The 23,104-nt window shown below is 39.4% G+C and overlaps 2 protein-coding genes across 7 annotated transcripts in view; one reads left to right on the forward strand and one right to left on the reverse strand.

The window, feature by feature from the left end:
* Nucleotides 1-501: 501 nt before the first annotated feature.
* SNAP23 (synaptosome associated protein 23) lies at nt 502-20,678 on the reverse strand. 3 transcript variants are annotated; one of them, XM_064713879.1, is made up of 8 exons: nt 20,537-20,678; nt 12,230-12,335; nt 11,629-11,670; nt 10,335-10,383; nt 9,706-9,823; nt 6,500-6,652; nt 5,788-5,932; nt 502-3,280 (listed from the first exon to the last, which is right to left on the reverse strand). In XM_064713879.1, exons 2-8 carry the CDS (start codon nt 12,284-12,286, stop codon nt 3,215-3,217), a joined length of 630 nt encoding a protein of 209 aa, XP_064569949.1. In that variant the 5' UTR covers nt 12,287-12,335; nt 20,537-20,678; the 3' UTR covers nt 502-3,214. The 3 variants fall into 3 exon arrangements, with proteins under 3 accessions (XP_064569949.1, XP_064569950.1, XP_064569948.1); XM_064713880.1 differs by lacking the exon at nt 20,537-20,678 and adding an exon at nt 20,376-20,522; XM_064713878.1 differs by lacking the exon at nt 20,537-20,678 and adding an exon at nt 20,034-20,158.
* Nucleotides 20,679-20,798: 120 nt separating this feature from the next.
* ZNF106 (zinc finger protein 106) overlaps nt 20,799-23,104 on the forward strand; it is a 40,611-nt gene continuing 38,305 nt past the window's right edge. Inside the window, exons 1-2 of one of the 4 annotated variants that reach the window (XM_064713873.1) lie at nt 20,802-20,967; nt 21,060-21,376. The gene's annotated coding sequence lies outside the window, so the exon portion shown is untranslated. Of the gene's footprint in view, nt 20,968-21,059; nt 21,377-23,104 lie in introns of those variants that run through there. The other 3 variants (XM_064713875.1, XM_064713874.1, XM_064713876.1) reach the window with 3 other exon arrangements.

The following is a 23,104-nucleotide window of genomic DNA, read 5'->3' on the forward strand; positions in this document are numbered from 1 at the left end:
ATTAGAAGTAACTCTTTCATGCTGTTTCCAGGTATGCTAGTCTGTCTTGCAGGTCAGGAACTGTTGCAAGTCACAAAAGTCTCTACTTCCCCCCATAGCTCCTCCCTGTTAAGAGTGTTTTGGGAATCTGAGGCTGTGGTACTAGAGAAAATACAACTTAAATTGCCTCACAAATAAAATTGCTTTTGCAGTAGGCTAAATCTCTTAATTTAATCTACTGGACTAGTTATTTACTATGTATCTGTTAGCAATACTTAACTAGAAAGTTTTAAATTATTTTACTTTGTTCCTTTATCATCTTCAAGTATACTCCCATGTATGTCACAGCCTTTCAAAGAAGAGATGGACACAGTTCATAGTCTGCATTTAGGAGATGATTATGCAGGAATCAAAACCAGAGTGTTAAAGACCACAATATTCCTCTCCTCCCAACCACACCTATTCTTTTTTTAACACCGGGATTTCTTGAAATAAAAATAGATGAGAACTTCCTAGTTGCATAATAGCAACTAGTTATGCCAAGTTTTTCAAGGACAGGAAACTAAACAAAGACATTTCTAGAGAAAATAGTTTTAAAACACATTCAGTTATAAAAGTATGTATTTTTTGTGCACAATATATAGTGTAACAATCAAAAGCAGAAACTGTAAACCTTCATTCTTAATAGCATTTAGACATACAAAGACGTACAAGTGTTGATTTCATACCATAGATATGTAAATTAAGCATCTATCGACAACAGTAAGACATCCAAGAAGCAAACTGTTTTTGACTAATATAAAGGCACCAACTCCCTCACAGATTTGGCTCTTGCTGCGTCAGAAAATAGCAATGATACTCAGATAATACTCAAGAGTCTCAGAAATTATTTTGTGTGGTATTCACTACAATATTACAGTTTTGATATACCAATCACAGCATTTTATCAGCCAGCATGCTCATTTATTGGTAGAGATTAGGCTAGTCAAGGACAAGAACAATGGCAAGGGAGAAAAACATTCTGATGTTTGGAATGTCCAAATGCTAAAGAGCAGGCTTGCACTGTGTAAGCAGAATAAGGTAACCACTTCAGTCTTCTGTTGCAGGAGACAATCATAATTAAATAACATATACTTTTGTTTTCACAACTAGCAGCAAATATTCATTAAGTTAATCTGAAGTTTTTAAGAAGGAAAAAAAGACATACAAAGTCTCTATGCAGGTGGCTGTTTGAAGTTTATTATGCAATGTTCTTAAAAGTACTTCTTTGCTACTTGCATTTTTAAGCACATTATCCTCATTTACTGAGTGGGTAGCTAGTGAGATTTTGAAATTCAGTAGCATTCCAACAATTACTGGAAGCTAGAGAGGAGCCAACCCACACTACTCAAGTATCTATTCCCCTAAAAATGACTTCACCTTATTCACATAAGGCAAATGACCACTGGCCTATTTTTACGTGCAGCTGCCCCATCCTTTGGTCAGTTGTTTGGGGTTTTTTTGTTTGGTTGGGTTTTTGTTTGGTGGGGGGTTGTGGGTTTTGTGCGTGTGGTTGTTGGTTTTGGTTCTTTTTTCTTTATCAAGTTGTACTGGGACCCAACTGAAAATATACTGGTAACACTGACTGTTATTTCTACTAAAAAGAAAATAGAACACTTAAACACTGTCCTGCATTTTGGTGGATTAGTGTCATCTCTGACTCTGGGATTCAATATTAGTAGCCACAGGGCATTTGTGGACTGTCCTTCAAAAAAGCACCCCATAATGCTATTAAGTTTTAATTATTTGTCCAATCAATTTGGTTTGAAGATTTTTGCCATCCAACACTGAGTATCACAGGTTAGTCCAAAACATCATTTTCAACTTTAAAACAGGCATAATATACTGCTGGGTGGAGTTAAAATAACCTAAGTCACTTAGAATTTAATTATTATTAAGATTTCAAGAAAATCTTTTTATATTACAGTAAAACCAGACTATTTTTCTTCACAGGAGAGTGGTTTACCTCACCTGTAAGAACATTTTATTTGCAAGCAACTTGGACATATAATATTTCCAACTGCCAGTCCCAATGTCTTCAATAATAAACCAGTCAGGAATCTATTTAGAACTAGTTTATTTAGAACTAGCATACAGTTCATAAATAGCTACTGCTTCCTCCAGACTTGTGACAAAGAAGTTTCACAATAAGCTTCTCTGGTTTTGGTAGGGTTTAGAAGCACCCCCAAAGTCACTGCTGAGAGCAAACTCTGCACCAGATCTCAATCATTATTTTGCACTGGAGAAAGGCATAAACTGAACTCCAGTGAAAAGTGGCCAAAAGAGAGTAAGATATGGGAATGCAAGCAAGCTGCATGCTTTTCTACTCAGTTTCTTCCAGTTCAGATGCCTCATTCAAACACTTCAAAGTTAGCTTTTAGATGAGAGGTGTAAAATTTCCCATCAAATAAATACCTTAGGGAGATAGTTTTATTTTCTTCTACTTGTGTGCATGGGGCTTAGATCAGAAATGTATATACACACAACAATATTATCAGAACAGTGCAGCATGATTAGTCATGGCCTCCTAACTGATGTCAATTTACAGTAAAGAAATGGAAACCTGTATATCCCTCTGGCTACCATTACCTTAAAGTTCATGTGGTTAGGAAGTGTTTTAAAGCCCTCAACCCACAAGGTGTAAGTAATGGGCCTCTTCAATTCTGTGATCCACAAATTCAACTCCAAACCAATCATGTGGTTTGGGTTGTAAAACTATGGTTAGATGCTAGAGATACAAATCAGACAACATTCACCTAGTCCCTATTTTAGTGAAGACACTCAACTTATGAGGTATTTCAAACAGTGCAAAGTGCCCTCTCCAACTTTCCACAGCTGTGAATTCAGGTTACCCTGCTTGTTCAACTTAAATAAAGGACTGAATTTCTGGTGCAGGGAAAAAAAAAAAAAAGAAACTGGGAAGAAGAATCAAACATGCAAGAAGATTCTCAAAGCCCTAACACTTTTAGCCCTGAGCAGTTTAAAGAAAGTGAAGGCAAATGAGTAGAAGGAAGTTGGCTGCTTTCTTGGAGTCAAGACCATGTTTACATGAAGCAATAAAAGATAACTAATCCCTACAGAAGGGGTACTGCTTCATTTGTCCCAGCCTCTCTTATTTCAGAATAGAAGTTTCACAGATCCATGAATATGGTGGCTTGCAGCTGGAGAGGCTGTCATTGAACAATGACAGCGGGCTTTAATTTTCAATTAGTTTCTTGGCTCTGATGTTTGCTTGCTCAATGCGTTCCCTGTTTGTATCGGCCTGAAAGAGAGAAATTCATAGGTCATTTGCAGACTCAATGCAAAGCAATTTAAAAATTCAAACTGACATGAACTTCTGAATTGCAAGGTATCATCATTGTGGTAGAGAGAAGGGGAGCAACTTCTGTATGCTGGAAGTAATTTTTTTTCCCCTGGAGAACATATGGTGTCAATTTTGGTAGAAACAACAAAGAGAAAAAGGTTTTACTCTTTAGCGGACTTTCAAAACACATCAGCTTTCCTCAGCTGGTAAGGAAGCATGTTAACAAAACAAGGGAATAAAAATTCTCTCCCAGTGTTTAGACATCTTATGAACCTCTACAGAGAAAAAAGGTTGCTCTGAACTAGAAGTAATAGTAAAACCTGGGCCTATGGGCGTGAAGTCAGATTTATTTTGTTTACTGCAAATCCATAATTTTCATTCACATCCCCTCCAATGTACTAGTGCTGTAACAATATGGTATGTTAAGAACAAGCTTTAGATTTTATTATTTTTTAAAGCATCAAAAGTCAGGTCACAGTATCTAGGTTGAACAAGTGTGAAAATACAGTTTTACTGAAAGGTATGATAAGGAGTTTGTAAGTAATTCCCCAATTATGCAGTGTCCTGTGGGAAATGTGCAGGAAGTGCAATATGCACAAAATCAGCCTCTGCCCTCACCATGAGTGGAACCTCTAAGAAGCTCAACCCGTGCCAAGTATTAGCACAGGTTTATGTGCCAAGTATTGGCCATTTCACCTTTGTCTTGAAATGGGCTGGGCAGAGCACACTTGCAGTTCAAGTCCCTCCCTCCCATTCCCTCCTTCCTGCCTTTCGGGTCAAGGGGAGGGGAGGGACAAAAGCCTACTATGGAAAAGGGAGACTCTAATCTGTTAACAACACTTTGGAAATACTAATCTAGTTACTAGATCTTCGTCTAAGAAAAATCCAGTAATGTAAGTTTCATTATGGGTTTCTTCAGACCACGAGTCTTGCATAATACTACCCAAAGTCACCCAGTCAAGCCTATTTCCAAGGTGAATCAGAATTCTTTAAAAAATAGAAGTATCAATTATATTCTGTTTCTTTACATGATACTGTTGTTTGGAGATTTACAGACAACATTTGGTTTGGTTTCCGTACTGTTCACTACATTTAAGAAGTTATAAACATAGGATTAATTTAAATATCCTGAGACAAGTTGCCAGTCTCAAAGCCAGGAATTGCACTTTCATTTTTATTCTGGTCTGCAAAACAATTCTAACTTGTATACACCCCATTTTAATTATTAATAAGACTTGATCAGCAAGATTTATTCAAATCACTAAACCAAAGGAGCATCAGGCCAGAAGAGATGCTTGAATCTACTAGAAACACTATAACTAAAAACAGTAATTCCCACTAGCAGTTTATTTGACCAGGCAGTTTTCAGTCTGCTTTATAAGTTATAAGAATTTCACACCTCATTTTAAATTCAAAGAAATTTTCTAGTGTACTTCCAAGTGTCTGACTTTTTTAACACGGTAATCAGATGTGCAGTTTCAGGGAACAGTTAATGCATCCTCCATATAATCATGTTGATTTGCCTTATCAATACTAAATTACTAGACAAAATTGAACTGTTGACACACATGCAACTGGCATTTTTGTCACATCAGAGGAATTCCATTCCTTTTTCGTTTAAGTCTACTGCAACATTTCAGTGAGATTTTTAAAATCCCATTTTGTCTTAATACTATAATTTCACAGTAATCAGTGTTTGCTTCTACTTTTTGAAGTCTCTAATTCATTAAAGGTTTTTCTTTACACACTATTCATTAAAGGTTTTTCTTCCTTTCTCAACCAGGATGCCTATAAAACAACTTATACTCATTTCAGAATACAGACATTTCTAAAATAGACTTAGCATTCTCATTAAGCTTCCATTTGAAAGAAACCTCCCAAAATATATTCATATATGGTTAATCTGTTTGGAGAAGCTAACACTTAAATAACTAAATTATATACATAAAAGAAAGTTACTATAATTAACTTAATGTGCAGACCATTTGCCTATGCACCTACAAACTCCATTATTCCACAGTCTCCCCAGGTCCAATATTAATTAATCCACAAGAATTAGGGCAATGAATAACTTGTGTTTTACTTTACATTCATTATAGTGACTTCCTAGAAATTTTGAAGAGCCTTGGTATTGTTAAAAATACTTATTCCCTATCACAAGAAAAAAAAATTCCTGCGAGTAACAATCCACCAGGTATACCTCCAGTAAATGTTTGTACTTTTGATCCCATGAAGTTTATTAGTTTTCAGAGTAAGTAGTCATCTGTGATGTATATTTAGGTTTCCTGGCACTCAAGCATTTGAATTTTAAGCTATATACCTGTATGTATCAAGGTGTATCTCTTGGATACCTCAAGGATAGCATAAACTTATCACGAATTTGCTGCAAATACAGTGAGCACATTCCTAATAATCTCTGAGTGACAACCTCTGAATTGAGAGCAGAGAACACCTTTGACGTTTACCTTTATATTTATCCGGTCTATTTGCTTATTCTGGGCATCAATCTCATTGCCCATATCCAAAGCCATGTTTTTCAAATTCCCAAGAATGTTTCCAACTTGAGCAAGATTTTCATCCATTTCATCTTCTCTGGCATCATTGGTTATCCTGTTCAAATAATTAAGACAATGTTTCAAGAATAAAGAACTTGCTTTTGTCTAGCATAGATTTACTCTAGTAAAACTTGACTGTTTGTTGCACTATGCTATCAAACCAAGGTATGTTTTTCCCCCTTTTAAAACTCCCTGTACTTCAAGCAAGCATTCACCAAAAAAAAAAAGAGTGCTAAGCTAGCCACTACTACAAAAATAGCCTTAAAAATTTAAATAGTTACCTGAAGTTTAAGACGTGAGTTTCTCTCAAATATACTTTATGACAATAATAGACCTTGATATTTTTAACAGTCCCCTCAATAACTGAGTACTAAGCCTTACAGTTCTCACATCCAGAAACAGACTGACCATACCAGCACTATGTAAAAAAAAAAGTGCAGGATGAGCACTACAATACTGAAGGTGTAGGTGTCTGCCATCATCTCTCCAAGACACAACAATTCCTCCAAACAATACTAAAATTTTTGATTTAGCAACCTGACCTAAAATGCATCTGTGAAAGAAGCAGACAACTAGTAAGAGGATTTGTGCATTTGAGATTGAGGAATATGAGCTAGCAAACCTTGTAATATATCCACCACTTGGTCCTCCAGAAGTCTGAGGTTGCCGCTGATTTATACTTCTTGGCTGCATGGATATCACATGGTCTGCTGAGTTCTCTGTTCCATCTCCCCAGGTTGCTCTGTATGCTTTGCTGGCCTCAAAGTTCTTTGTCCTACTCCATAAAAATAAAAAATCTGAACCACTATATCAGAAATATAGCTTCCTGACTGAAATTCAGTATTAATCTAGAATTTTCATAAACATTTGTCTTGTGCCCAAAAGAGATGAAATTTTGTAGAGATAAAACTTTGTCTATATAATACAAGTTCTTGTATCTTGATAGTACAAACACAACTGAGTTACTCTAAGGACAGTGATGACTTTGGTCTTCAGCTTTAATAAAAGAACAGTAATTTGCTTAAAGCAATATTTAGCAGAGGACAGAAGCTTATGACAATCACAAGAAAGCTTACCCTGTCATAAAATAGAATTGCACTTATAACTGGAATTAATCTAGAGACAAGATTAGTTACCTTTCAGGAAGAAATAAGAATGAATGCAAAAACTCACTCAAATAAATACCTATATTATGCAAGAAAACCATTAATTGCTACTATTTTTTTAAATCAAACATTAAAAAATTCTTGGCAACAGAAGAAGTTAATGTTTTTCATGTTAACTTTGATTATGAACTAACAGTAATCATGTTTAAGTAGTTCTTTCATTCTGCAATTCAATTGTACTAACTCCCTTAAATCAATAAGCCAACTTGGCATTATTCTTTTTCTATGTAAATCATAGGAGGAAAAAAAATAAAGAAAGCACACTGACACAAAGCAGTCTCAAGAATCACAGAACCACAAAAGCATGAGGAGAAGAAAACCTAGCAAAATAAACTTATCTATGGGTGTTTATGTATTCAATATGGGAAATTACATCTCATAGGTCAGATCCTACAAGAAGTAATCTAAAATGAACATATTGAGGGGAAAAAATAGAATAATTTCGCTGTTAATAGTGGAAATATTGCACCCAACAAAACCCTGAAGAAACCTAAACTAGTCAATTCTAGCTCCTTGTACATACACAGGCCTAAAGATGTCTAAGTTTACTGCAACTAGATTGAGCATTGTATTTTAATCTCATTTATACTAAAGCCATAAATGGAAGAGATCTTTGTATGATTTGCTTCTGGAGGAGCAAAGTCTTAGATGCCAGAGGCACATGTGAGGACTTCATTAACAAAAAACAAGGGACCTGGGGACTAGTTGCACCTGTGAAGTAGGCAGCCAGAAAAAGAATTACTGTTCAAAATAAGCCCAGTTAAGAAGAAAACTTCTCACCACCTGCTTTTAAGAGCTGTTTTTCAAATTACTACACATTCCCATTTCTCAAGTTTCATTTCTGCAAAAATAAGGCAATTCACACAACCTATCAAACCAGCAATGGCTCAAGCAGTTGCTCACCATTTCCACAGCTAATAATACCCTCTGTAATAATGGACATTCTCTATTCATGTCAGTATTACAAAACATCACAAGCACAAGGAGACCCACATGCAGACAGACATCATGCACATGCAAGCACAAATGCAATAGAACATCACTTCAGACAGCTGGTTAAATATGCATCTGCACTACTAACACTGACCTTGTCCTAAAATCCACTTTCACCAGTTTAAGTGAATACAGCTTCTTATCCTAGTCTTCATTTTTAGAAAGCAAGCATCAGTGTTAGGAAAGAATGGAGAAGAAAGTAGTACAGATCAACAAAAAGGTAAATTGTTAATAGTATATAGATTGTATAACAGTATTTTTTATTTTCACAAAGCTGTTATAAATAATCTAAACCTATGAGATATTAAAAAAAAAAAACAGTAACTCAGCAAGTGTTCTGATTTAGCTTATATAGCTTTATGCTTTTATGAAAAATACGAAAAGTTGTGGAGGTAACTGACAAATAAATCTAACATTGAGAAAGGGTTGGTGTACCAGTAGATATATGAAAGACACTCACTCTTTGCTGCCCTCTACTTACCCATTTTTTTTCTATACATTACTGTCCAGTTTGGTACACAACTACTTCTGTTTTTGTTATCTGTGTACTTGGAGTGCCACAAGAGTTCACAAATTCTGAGCTTGTTTAGTGTCAATAAGCTGCTTAGCTTCAGTGAAATAAGACTATCAACTACAGAAAACAAAGACTGAGTGTGTCAAAATGCTCAAAGTCCACCAGCTTGAGCCAACTAATATATAGCAGTAAGCACATCTATCCAGAAGTCAGGACATCTGCATTTGCAAGGGACTAAAGCACTGAGACTTTCAGCCTTAGAAGTCACATTCACATCTATCCTAAATGACCCTCTAACTGCTATTCTCTTAGTTAAACAGACTTAGCTACTCCAAGGAATATATACCTAAACTTCTGCTACTTCTCCATTGAATGATAATTGATTTTGCTCATGCTAAAGAGCAAAAACCAACAAATGCACGCACTATTCACTTCAGTCACTATACTCAATTTATGCCTCCTTAATTTGGAAGGGTTATGATCACATCCAAAGTTTGGTACTTTACTACTTAAAGCGAGGACACCATCAAAAATAATTCTGACATTGCTCAGGCTGTTTACTTGTTTAAAAGTACAAATCAAGTGTCATACTAAAGATTAGATTACTCAACTGATTTAGATATGGCAGCCATAAAACTGATGTTATAAAAGCAATGTGAAGCAGGTCTGCAAGAATTTACATAGTCACTAGTGAAAAGATTAAAGCTTTAACACCAGTGTCTGCTCTGTTCTCCTAGTCTCATTCTCCCTAAAGTATGAATAAGTTGTCTTGCTTTTAAATTAGTACAAAAGTATTTTGTGAAAAAATTATTTTTGGAAGCAAATTTCTAAGAGACAGGCACTTACATATAGCTATTTGCAGTTCAATTTGGCCTCATCTACATGGATATTAATAATCTTCTACTAAATAGAAGCCTTAAATAGATTAGGGCAGAACTATGCAGGATGCTATATAGCAGCTATATTTACAGTAAAAGGGGCACAATGTTTGGTTAGATACAAGTTAACTTTAGTTTCTCCATACAATTTTAAAAGGATGCAGCTCTATTTATCAAAACAATCCATTTTTGAGATTCAGCATTTTTAATTAGCTCTTTAATTAGTTAATATTGGGAATATTCTGGAACTCTAGGCCCAAGTACCAGTATAACTGACCTGTTGCAGGGACAGACACAGAGCCCACAGCATTTGTTGAGCTCTGTCAGTGTCTTCTCAGCTTCTCTCATGTCCTTGTTTATCTGGTCCATGCCTTCTTCTATACGATTTAGTTGTTCTAGAAGAGAAACAGGTAACCTGACTAAACATGGACTGGGAGAAGTGGGCAAAATTAACATCTCTTTATAGCAGGAAGAAGTTTCAGTGCTATTTTATAAAGACTATTGACTTTTTCCTTTCCTGCCTTCTAGGTTTTTTTTCTAATTTTTAAGAAAGATATTCAATGAGAAGTTTTGGTTACTACTTTGCAAATACCTTCCCCATCCTTAGAGCACCATTTCTATTGCTACTTTTAGAATAAATGCAGCTGGTTACATTCATGCCATAGTGAAAGAAAGCAGTTTCTGTAGCAGAGCTGTGTTACATTGTAACTATCATTACCTCTTAACTACTTTAAAACATATTTTAAACACTACAAATACCTAGGAATAACCAAGTAGGAAATCTCATTTTCACCTAAATAGTCTTTAATAATAAGCCTTTAGTTTCAGCAACAACTCTTCTATGATAGTTCTTTTCTTACATTTGTTACATTCAAATGTTGATTTTTAGTGTTAGGGAAGACTTACCTCCTTGCTCATCCAGCATGGTAATAGTTTTGATGCCAACATCCTGGGACTGCAGAAAGAAATTTAGTTGCACATATAAAATGAGACTGCAGTGCAAAATCAGAAGGTCTGGATAGTAAATTTGATCAACCAGGATTATAATAAATACTGTACTTAAAATAATTTCTGTAGCAAAGCTATTAGAAGTCTCAAATTACCAGCTATGTTAGTGTAACAGGTAAGGTGCTTATCAGCCTATCTCAATTAGTGGGGCTTTTATGGTATTTTTGTGAGGTTTTTCTTACATTACAAAAGATGATAAAATTTATTGTAATATTCAGATTGAACTGTGACAACATCTGGCTAGAAAAGCAAACCTAGCTGTGCTTCATTTTGAGAACTAGCATTTGGTTCATTCATCTCTACATCCTTCAAAAGGGCTTACAAGGCCTTTAGTCCTGGGAGCCAGAATCAATGCAAGCAAAACAAAGCCTGCAAAATAATTTCTAAGAATTTAGCAGAGAGGAACATACTACAGCAGAGCTCTTTGCTGGCTCAGTGTCTTGGATCTAGCATGCAAGTTGCACCCATACTTTACTGTAAACTGGCAGCACAGAATGAATCAGGAAACTACGATGCCAAGAGACATCATGTTGGCTCATGACATTCATTTAATGCTTGTGTGTGAAGGATTTATCAGGTGATAGATGCCTTACTGCTAACAGCTGCATCTTCAGCAACCAGAACTGTGCAGAGGAGTAGATTCCTCATACAACTTCACTTTGATAAACCCAAATACAGATTTGTTTCAAATAATGTAAAAGGGTGTTAAGAGTTTCCTTATCAGTTAAAACTGATGAGCAGATTGTAAGAAATATGTAGAATTACTTGTTTGAACCAAGAGCAGTCATACTCTACCACCCCTCCCAGCTGACCCCTACTGTCCTCAGTAGTGAAACATTTCTAAACTGTTCACAAAGTGAGCTGAAATACAGACAAAAGATGTTATGAAAAGCAAATTTTGCAGCAGCCAAAGACATAACTGACCATCAGAAGACTTTTTACAACTAGTCTGTAACATTTGGAGATCAGATCCTTTTGCTTAAAACAGGTAAAAAGGATATTGATTCTTCTGTAATCTAATAGAATGTGAAAATCATGCAGGTTATGTCATTCTAATGCTACTACTCAATTAAGGCAGCAACTTCTAATGATGAAGTGTGTCTTGAGAAAGACAAAAAACTGTTTAAAATTACAGTTACCATGACACTTTTTATACTTCATAAATCCAGAGAATTCAAAAGCTTTTTCTTACCTCAATGGCCAAGCCAAGAATCCTCCTTGTGCTTTCCAAAGACTAGAAAGACAATTTTAAAATGAGTGCATTAATTACTTATACATACATTAGTATCTGAAAGTCTTCTCTGTCAGTTCATTGTAGTAAGGCAATAGTATACACCTTGTACACCAACAGTTCATCACCTGTTCTATATTTAATACATGCTACAACATATTGGCAGCACATTAGATTTTCTGTTTTTAGTCCTTGCTTTTATTTTTGTTATCCCATTGGAAAGTCTTAAAAAAGATTACATATTCAAATGAATTTTAGTTAAATAAGAAAGCCATGAAGTATCAATACAATTACAATGCTGTAGGAAACCAAATTCTATCATATCAGTAATCACAACTGGCTGATCAGTACTCAGTAAAGTGACTTCAAAATTCAGCAGTTAAAACTCAATTCTTCTTTTTAGGAGTAGTCTTCACTCCAGTATTCACCAACTAAAGTGTAAACTTAAAACATTCAGCTATAACCTTGCAGAATCATTATCCTGGTCCGTATTTTTTTTAAAAGATATTCTGATCTTGTTAGGCAAATACTGTAATCCCAGATGTCTTCCTATAATATTTACCTCATCAGTGACCTGGTTGGCCCTCAGCTGAATTTCTTCAGGTGATAGCTCATCCATGATGAGGAAATACTACTTGTAAGGAATCACGTTAAAGAGAACCTTCCCCCTGTAACAACAGATACCAAGTAAGCATTAGAATTATCATTTCATCAGTATTTTGAGTTGAAAGTAGAAGATAGTTCAAAGAATGAGAGCCTATACATTTCATTCTGCATAGTAAAACATCTCTAGGACTAGAAGACACTAAAATAATTATTCAGCTGATGTGACCTAACTGAGGAGCTAAAAGAAATATAGGAACAATCAGTATATGAAGAACGTTTTTTTCCAAGATTTGGCTTCCTAAACATTTTTGAAAAAATTCTATGGTTAGTAAGGTAAAAAACAGGAAATAAGGTCTTAAAATAATAAACTTCTCCATGCTGGAAAAACACATTAGTTTGCCCAGTAATCTAGAAATAAATTTATTAAGACATTTAAGTTATTAGTAAAAACTTTAAGTGTTCTTTCCATTTCCATTGAAGAATTTAAATATCCGAAAAAGGAGAAACATTTTCACAGATAAAACACCACCTAAAATGATCCCAAGTAAGACTCTAGAAATGGTTGTTGTTATTGTATGGTGAATTCCTCAAATGCAAAAGGATCCACAAAGGTTTTAACTGGTATGTCTGAAACTGTAGCAAAGGTTTTCTGATCTATCTTTCTCATAATAAGCACAGGGTGATAACTGAGGTCCAAAGACACCATGATCTACCTTTTGCTAAAAACAGAAGATATCTATATTGCCTAGAAGACAAGATGAATTAGCAATCCCATCAATAAGTGTATTCCTATCAGAGACAGGTTTTTCAGAGTTAAGAATCTGCATTTTTGTTGGAGGAATGGTAATAAAACCATCACTCCTAGCAATGGGAAAACAGAGCTCACAAGCTATACAAGAATTTAATGAGATAGCACATAAGCTGAGAAATAAGAGGATATTCCCCCCCCCCCCAATTTTCCCCCTTAATTTTAAATTACTCCTTGATCTTTCACATGAGTAGGTTGCAAATAAGTTCATGGTACTCATGGATATAATTCCAAACATCCTGCTTGACTTGACTAATTTTCCCCTACAAGATCAGTATTTTAGAATATCTAACGAAAGTAATTGCTCCTAGGAAGTTAAATTCATGCAGATTTGCCCAGCTGTTACCCCACAGCTCTTCAGAAAAAGTGTGCATTACTCTGATGGTGAACTGAAATCAAGACACCTAAATCCCTTACAGTTGAAGTACTTAAAGATTTAAAGTACATTCAGCAGGTTTGGTCTTCAGCACCTGGCATAGCCTGAGACTATGGCTCTAGGAGATTTCTGTAAAGTAGATGTCAGTGCATGTTAGCTTTTGGTATCATTAAATAAAAAAAAAAATTAAGATATTCTCATACAAGGCCTCTAACTCTGTTTTCAGTAGTCCAATTTCAGTGTATAATCAGTACATTATCTTTTCATTAACAGGCTTAAGCTCCTTTCATAAGGTTTATCTGAGGCAGTCCCAGCTTTGAATTTGAGAACACTCTTCAAGCTGATTTGCACACCTAAGGACCAGTAAACCTGAGACAGGGAGGAAAGTACCTATTTTCACTGAATTAGATTAAGCAACATCTCTGGGCAACCTGTTCCAGTGCTCAGTCATCTGCACCATGAAAAAGCTTTTCCTCATATTCAGGTGGAACTTCCTGTGCATCAGTTTCTGTCCTTTGCCTCTTGTCCTGTTGCTTGACACCACTGCAGAGCCTGGCTCCCTCCCTTGAGACACTGACAGACATTGATGAGGTCCCCTCTCCATGGTTTCTTCTCAAGGCTGAGCAGGCCCAGCTTCCTCAGCCTTTCCTGGTAAGAGAGATGCTCCAGTCTCTTAATTATCTTCCTAACCCTTTGCTGGACCCACTCCAGGAGCTCCATGTCTCTCTTGTTCTGAGGAGCCCAGAACACACAGCACTCCAGATATGCCCTCATCAGGGCTGAGCAGAGGGGCAGGATCACCTCTGACCTGCTGGCAGAGCTCTTCCTGATGAACTCCAGGTTCCCACTGGCCTTCTTGGCCACAAGGGCACTGCTGGCTCAGTTGTTGTCCACCTGAACCCCCGGGTTCCTCCTGGCAGAGCTGCTCTCCAGCAGGTCAGCCCCAGCCTGTGCAGGACCCTGCACTTGCCTTTGTTGGATTTCTGACAGTTCTTCCCTGGCCATCTCTCCAGCCTGTTGAGGTCCTTCTCAAGGGCTGCACAGCCCTCTGGGCTATCAGCCACTCCTCCCAGCTTTGTGTCATCAGCAAACCAGTTCTAACAGCTGACAGACAGGCTTTGTGTTCACCTAGCTTGCTCACATCTTTATGAGTAGCTCCAGTGGCAGCCAGCAAGAAGTTCTATAGAAATGCACAGCATTCCACTCACTTTTGCCCTAATAGTATTTAGTCTTGACACTGTTTATAAATTGACCTAACAATCAAGAAATCCAGCTTCAAGATGTGGAGGAAAAACCCTTCCAACGCAGCAGACACAGAGGGAAAAAAGTTACTTCCAGGATTTTTCAAAGCTGAGTTATGCATGTGCTTATCTTCTGATGCTCATATTTGGACACCTGCAGTGCTTTGCCTCTTGTGACATGAAACCATAATTTAAAGTGATGACTTATATAATTGTGAGGGTATGACCTGTGTGAGTAAGCTAAGTAAAACCATTCAGAACACTTGGTTAAGAGAAATGTTCTGACAACCTTTATCACAGATAAAGGGTCCAGCTATTTGCTGAGCTTTTCTGATAATTTCTTGAGGTCTTATGTCACTGAAAAGTGACAGAACATTTCTTTCTTTCAACTTCCTGGCAAGCTTATCTGCCTTCACTTTTCAGGCATTACCATAGAGTATATAAAACAAGACATATTAAGATTTCCTTATTAAGACAGGTATAAGAAAGCATGCTCTTTGAATTAGTATGGTTATAATGTCTGTTTAAAGTTGAACATCCAAGCCAAATGCATTAGACTCCAAAAACCCATAGTTTTATTCCTGTTAGTTTGCAGCATTGCTTTTGCAAGCACAGGCACAACCTACATGGTACCTCTGCAGAGGCAATTAGTGCCATAAGGCAGAACAGAAAAACACATTCTCTAGGCAATAAAAACTTCTCACCACATGGCAGTTTAAAAAAAAATTCAAAAAGCACACAACACTAATTTAAAACAAACAAAATATTTCCAAAATAGGCTGTTTCCAAAGACATGAATACAGACTCAATAGCTACAGGCCTAAGTGGAATAGCTGAACAAAGCAGGTACCCTTCATGCAAAGAAATTTTAACAGCCAAGATGAGGCCATTTGTATTGAAGTAACTCAGCTGCTCCAACAGAGCACAATATACATACATACAGAAAGGAGACTTGTTTACCCATCTTTCTGCCTAGGAATCAAAAAACATCCTTGGAGGTATCTTACTCCAATGTTAATGGTATAGGAGAAAATTTATAAGGCATTAAGATTACTCAATAAAGACAAAATATACAGAGAGAAAAAACTTGATATGGTTAAGATAACATTTGTTATGATAATATTTTCTAAGGCAAGCATTTATTTTAACATTGATGCTCAATGTCTATTTTCTTCACCTTCCTTCCCCTACCATTTACAAAATCCTAGCCACAAAATAACCAAAATAAAAAAAAGACAACAGCCTACAAAGATATTTCATAATTATATCAATATTCTGCTATTTTTAATTTTCTTTCTAGATGGGCAAACTTTAAACAAGAATCTAAAGTACCTTAAGACAAAGCAGCACTCCTTTAAGGAAGGATGTGATGTCAGCTTTGTTTACTTTCTTTTATCAGTTTTCTGCAGTATTTGCTCAGTTAAACACATTTCAGTACAACTCCCCTTCTGCCCCTTTCAGAGGAAGGCCTGGTACTTGCAGAGTATGGAAACTAAACTTGCTACAAAAATGTATTTTCTTGAGATAACTGGGCTCATTAAACCTTTCTACTAGGAAACAAATTACAACACATTCATTACCTTAACTATGACTGCCTTATAAAAAGGAAGATTGAGAAACCAGAGCAGCAAGGAAATAAACACATGGCCATGAAATTTTTACAGCTATGCTTTATTTGGGAGATTGTACAAGATAGAAAGAGTTCTTTGAAATTCCAATTCCAACCTAAAGCTTTATATCTCTTTACAAGACTACTCATGTTGGACTAAGTCATCCTGTAAGTTCACCACTATAATACACATCATAACTACAACATTGCTGCCCAAGCCAGTTGAGGATGGATTAAGCTTAAGTTACTTCTATCTCCTGGACAAAAGGAAACAAACTTATGTCTGCACAGCCTTTTTCCCACTTACTATCCATTTAGTCATGGCTCCAAAAACCCTGAAAAACTTTCAATTCACTCTCCTATGTGAAGTTCTTAGGTTGGAGAGGACCGAAAGACAAAACGAAGTTATTGCAAAATAATGAGGGACACAAGAAGCACTTTTGGGGTGATTTTATCATTGTCCATTCAAAGCATCTCTGGTTTAGAGATCTTCATTTTGTTAATCAACACTCAGAGCAGTGGAAGCATTTTAGTGGGTTCTTTGTCTAACTTGAGAAAGCTGGAAGGTGACAAACTGATGTGAGCTATGGCTTGGTCTCTATTAGCAGGAGGGTGATCCTGGGAAACTACAGTGCAAATTTTTCTTTGGGAAAAGCACTGCTGGCACTGCCACATTTGTGGTGGATTAGTCCCAAGCACTGAGTTCTGTCCCCAGCTACTGAACTGAGAGCTAACACCTGCCAAGGCAGAACTTTCATAGTGTGAGAGGAGCAAATCGAGTGTTAGGAACCCCCTTGGTGACCTGTCTGACCAGTCCCCAGGTTTAAGTACCCACTTGTGATCAGACAGCTACAGAAGCATCACTTCATCCAACAGCAGTTCACTGGCTGCTTTCCTGACAATAGGCACATTAAAAACTTTGGGGGGAGGTCATAAAGCATTTAAATGGAAAGACCCTCAAGACTTAAAGCACTGCTGTATGCAGCCAGCAACACCATAATCACCTCTGCCACCCACCTTCCCAGAGCACACTGTAGAAAATTAACATAAAATCTTTTTTTGTTGTCTCTCTCATGGGCCTAAAATACCCCACTGCACCACTAAGGGTTTTCCTTGCAAGTACTTTCATTTTCATTCAGAATTACTTGCCAACTGGAAGCCAGTTATTTATACCAATACACTCAGCTTCCAATGCAGACAAGTTTCAGAAGCCATTACAACAGTGACTTTGCACAGCATTTTTAAGGGTTTTTTTTTTCAATAGCAATAATCTTCTGGGATTTATAAGACACTTCCATAGTAATGAAAGCTATAGTAGGCAAGTTACATTATTTAAATATGCTCTTCTTCAGCACTTAGCTGAGAAGCAATTCTAATGCTTATTGTCATTGTCTCTAGGAAAAAAGAAAACTTAATTCCTTGCTTTATGACCACCACAACACATTAAGGCTGTGCTGTCCAGAATACTCAAAACCCTTACTGATCTTTATGAATTTAAATTAATTGCAGGGTGCCACAATGCTGATAAAGTGCTTGTTCAACTCCAGTTACACTGTCCACATCTGGGCAGGGAGAGGCTGACAAAAGCGACAAGTTTCCTGAAGCCAGACAGCTCTACTTGCACCAGATCAATATTGTTTGATTGCTGGCACGTTTACAAACCCACTCCAAATAAGATTTTTGTTTTGTATCTCTGGCTGGCAAGAAGCAGTTTTGTACCTCTGATAGGCTTAATTCCTTTCAGAATTTTGAATGCAATTCAGAAATGGATATATCCATTACATTTGCTACATATCAAACTACTTCCTTACTCAGTATCTGAAGATCCTCTATTTGCACATACCCCTTTTCCTGTGAAGTTATGCTTTTAATCAATTTCACAAACTTGCCTTCCTCTTTCACTGATAACTTGTAAACTGGGGGGGAGAAGGAAATAGCCTATCCGGTGCATCTACAAGTATAATTGAGACATACAGCTTATGCCCTCTTACCACAAAGATAGGAACTAGCTGCTGATACAACCCAGCTGTTGCAGCAACTGACTGGAAGCCAGTATCTCATGAGATGTATTTTTAGCTGCCAGTGAATTTGTACAGCCTCAGGTGATTGCAGATGCTCTCAGTTCCTTCTCTTGTAAAGGGAGCTGTTGCCTTTCCCCAAAAGATGGAAAAATTAACGAAACTATATTCTTAGATATGTGAATGTTAAGTATGAATTTCCTGTGCATACTCACAAAGATCAAAATTAGACATCTTTGTGTTTAGTGATGGAGGTTTTTTTGTTCTCTCAAATTCTTCGTATCACTAATACAGAAAAGTTGGGTTTTTAAAACCCTTCCTTAACACTAACACCTATCCTACTTGCTAGTTAGCTGAAATTCAGCCCAGCTATTACAGGGTGGCAGAAGGCATCAGCACCAGAAATTATTATGTCTACAAGATAAATGAATAAAGCATCTGTGGCCCTGGAGGAAGAGGCCAGGGCCCAGGACCAAGACACTACTCTGCATGCTTCCTGCTTTCCCTTATCAGCTTCCTGAACACACTGCACAGAGGAGATAGCACAAAGAATAGGCGCTACCAATGCCACCTCCTCTGTGCACTGTGCTCAGTTCTACTCTCACCTCAGCAATTCATTTTTGCCCCTGAAAAAGCCTCATGAAACCTCCTCCAAATCACATACTGACCAATACAAATTCACAGTCCAACTTTGATCATTTACCGAGTTACAGACTCCATTTCTCCTAAAGACACAAGCTGTGCTATATAATTGTGCCCCTACTTCAAAAACTGCGGAGCGGAGGAGGTCAGGCATATAGACTGGCTACTAGACTGCCAGTAAGCAAGAAAGTGCTCAATTGCATCAATCAAGCAAGCAGTTGATATCACAGGTGGCTTTGCCTTTGTCCCTAAACACCTTCCTACATAGCTGTTCCCTCTACAGTACAGAATCACGTTTGTTTATGAAGGGGAAGTAAAATAACACCCTTAGTTCTAAAGACTGAGCATCTAGTAACCTTTTTCAGAGAACAAAACAAAAAGTAAGGCAAATAGTTAGAGAGGTTGCATAAAGAAATTTCCCAAGTTCCCTTAGATCGTTTACTTAGAGTGTCATGTGCTAACTTCACATTAAGTGAAACAGAAAGAGAAAAAAGTGAAAAAAGCGAAAAATAAAGGTGACTCATTAGTAGCTTCCCAGAAGCACCAAGGGCATCGAGAGGTACAAGAGAAAGAAGCACAAGAAGCACTTCGATTCTTATTGTTTACTACATAAACACTACAGCATTTTACATAGATTAGTCTAAAAGCAGCAGGACACAATACATAAGCTTAATAAGAAGCAACAAGAGGTGGGTTTTCTCCTGGGCCCTACTAACAGTGCAATTCACGGGCTCTCACCAAGCAAATAAAAACCACCTGGACATGGCATTGCCGCCCCTGCTACGGGCGAGCCCCCGAGGCCTCTTCGCACACGGGGGCGGGCGCAGCCCACAGCTGAGGCGGAGGCTCGGAGGACCTGGGCCCGGCGCCCCGCGCAGCCGATACAGGACGGCAACCGCGGCGGGCCAGGCCCGCCTGGCCCCACTGAGGCCCCCGGCAGCCACAGCCACAGCCCGCCCGCACAGGGCGCTACGCGGCACGGAGGAAGACGCGAACCGGATCAGTCAGCCTGCCGCCTCACCCGGGGCGCTGCGAGCTGCCAAAGCCCAGCCCGTCACACACCTACCGGCACAGCCACAGCCGCCGCCGCCGCTCCCTTACGCCGGGCCGGGCCGTCCCTTTAGGCTCCCATGTCCCGCCCGTCCCCGCTGCCGAGCCCCGGCCCGCACGCGTCACCGCCGCCCCCGGAAGCGGGGCCGGGCCCGCCCCGCTCCTCCGCCACTCCCAAGGTGGCGGCGGGAAGGAACCGCCCCCGGCGCCCTCGCACCGGCCGGAACACAGGCCTGTGTACAGCCGGCATGGCGCCATGCGAGAGTGCTGCGCCTCCTTCCCTCCCCCTTGAAGAGTGGGGGGTCTCAGTGCCGGGTGTGGGTGTGCATGTGGTCGCCCGCGGTCCCGCTGTGCTTACTGGAGCTGCGGCAGGAAACAACGCAGTACAGAAGTGGCCCTATTTGTATCGGTGGGGTTTTTCTCCAGTTTACTCTCTACTAGGACGATGAGTGTCAGCGCCCTTCTGCCACCAGCGGAGAGGAGAGCAGAAAGGGAAAGCTGCTCCTCGCTATCACTGACCTTATCCTTTGCAGCTGAACCGCGCAGCCTTTCCTGAGATATATTCCTTCTCAGGTGTGGATAAGTTGTTCCCTGAGGCTGCTGTCGGGCTGTAAGCACTGAAAGCACACCCGGTAGCTTTCACAGCATCAGGTCCTGCATCCAAAGCCCCTCATCCAGTGGAACTGCTGCTGCGATCTCAGAGCTTGGGTCTTGGTTTCCCCCGCCTCTCTCAGTATCTCGGGATGCTCCAAGTCCCTGTGGACTTTGGCCTCGTGAAAGGTCCCGGTCAGTAAGGCTTACTGCAGACTGCACAACCCGCGCCCTTCTCCTCCTGCCTTAAAAATCGCCTCTGGAGCAATTTCCCAGTCACGGCCACCCTGGCAGGAGTGATGTCCACGGCATCTCGCTGCTGAGGTACCCGCCGTCTGCAGCGTCTGATTTGTAGAACGGTAACACGTAGCACTATGCGTGTTTAAAGCGCTGTGTTTAGACATAACTACAATAATCTCCATTTTCATTATCTGTTGGTAAATGCCCCCAGCTGGCCGGTGCTGGTGCCCTCGCCATGAAGTTCGTTCGCCTGTCGGCTGTCCACGATCGTCCCGCCGCCGCCAGGACTGCATTTCCCGGCAGCCCCCGCGGGCACGCAGGCGTGCCGTCCAGCGTGCAGCGCGGCCGCGTCCTGCCGGCCCATTGGTGGGCTGCGCTGTGCCCCCGCCAAACCGCGCGCGCTCTTGCAGGGTGGGCCCGGTGCGGTCGCCGTGCGGGCGGCCGGACCCGGGGCGGTGCTGGCCGGGCCTCCTCGGTCCCACAGGGGAATGGGCTGCCGGGCCGCTGGCCTGGGCAGGGGTGCGATCCGTGAGTACCGGGGCTCTACGGAGCAGAGGGCTTGGGGAGAGCGGTGGCAGCTGGGGGCGATGGGGGCTGCTCCGGCTCTGGCGGAGTGGGCGGCCTGTGGAGGGCAGCAGGTCGAGCCCGGCCGAGGGGGGCTGCGGCTGCGGGCTCCTCGCCTTGGGGCGGGCATGCGCTTCGCTTTGCCTTGTGAGCATCCCCGATTGCTGTAGGGATCCCTGCACTTTGATGCCCTGCTGGAGAACAGCTTGGGGTGGAGGACTCTCTGTCCCAGGTGTGCAGCTGCCCTGCTGCCTCTTCGTGCTTGCCAGGAGTGTTTCCGGGGATGAAGTGTAACTGAGTGCAGAGTTGCTTAGTTGCCTTCCTCATAAGTCAATATCTAAAAATGTGTTGTAGTGAAAGCATGCATGAGTTTAGTGGTAAATATCTGCTAACTTAAAAGGAGTGGGACTGACAGCGTGAAACAAGTCATAATAGTATGATGAAATATGAGGTATTTGTAAGCAATCATTCATCATTGCACACAGGGTAGTTGAAATCCAAATTTATATTAAGAACTGCTCGGGGGTGCATGTGAATGTCAATTCGCAAAAGTTTATGAAACTTTGGATACAAGTAGCACTCATGAAGCATTGAAGTTCCTGCTTCAGTATACTTTGTTGATGGAGGTTTGGTAACAATTTTCTCATGCAAGTATAAACCTTTTCACCTTCCCTTCTGCACCTGAGGAAAGCAGCTTTAAAGAACAGATAGGTTTTGAGATGGTGTGTCCTGAGAGAGAAGATAATTGAGAATTTGTGGACTTTGTTTTCAGCATGAGTTTCCAGGCTTGCATATCCTATATCTCTGTTGCTTATTGCTGTTCTTCAGGTATTTGCTACTTCTTTCAGTTAAACCTCAATTACTGTATTTAGCAAATTGGCTGTTTTGCTGAACTGACAGATCCTGGCCTAAAAAAAAAAAAACCCAAACACTTAAGCCTTCCAAAAATTTGATTAACGGCTTTGCAGAAGTTTAGAAGCTTATTCTCATTAGTACTGCAGTGTTTGGGATTACAACTGCAGGCTCTAAGGACCAATGCAATGTATCTCTGTAACTTTTTACATGGGAAAATAGATTTCTATCCTGAAGTCTCTCCTATTAAAAGCAACTGAATTATGTTTTGTTTTTTTTAAAGTCCTTGCTTGACTTCAGCTGAACTGACAGTAAAAGGCAGCTGCACTTGCACTACTTTGTGTGTTCCACTAATGACTGATTTTTGTATGTAAAGTTAGCTAAAGGGGTGCTACACTCTGGCATTTTCAGTTGATTTTACCCAAAGTATGTTTGCATTTTACCTAAGTCCGTTTGGTCACTGTGACTAAACTTCATGTAGCTTCTATTCCCTAGGTTCAAAAATGTCACATACTTGAACTAAAGACCTTAATTCCTGCAGGATTGTGAATCCAGTACAGGGCAACAGCAGCCACTATCCTCTACATGCATACCTAAATTGTGTACAGAGATACAACTTGAAGTATCTAGGTAAAATGAAAGTATTTTTCTATCCATGTTCTTTTCACCTTATCTTGTAAAGAAAAAAATTGTAAGATATCCAGAATAAAGTTTAAATTTTTTCAGAATAAAATTTAAATTGTTAAAACTCTTTTTAACATCTGGTAATCATCTTTTGTGAACTCTGCCACCAGATGGTGTCATAAGATTTGAGGTGTTATCTGACTCAAGCTGATTCTA

Source organism: Zonotrichia leucophrys, chromosome 5 (genome assembly GCF_028769735.1).
Source record: "Zonotrichia leucophrys gambelii isolate GWCS_2022_RI chromosome 5, RI_Zleu_2.0, whole genome shotgun sequence".
Classification (NCBI taxonomy): Eukaryota; Metazoa; Chordata; class Aves; order Passeriformes; family Passerellidae; genus Zonotrichia; species Zonotrichia leucophrys.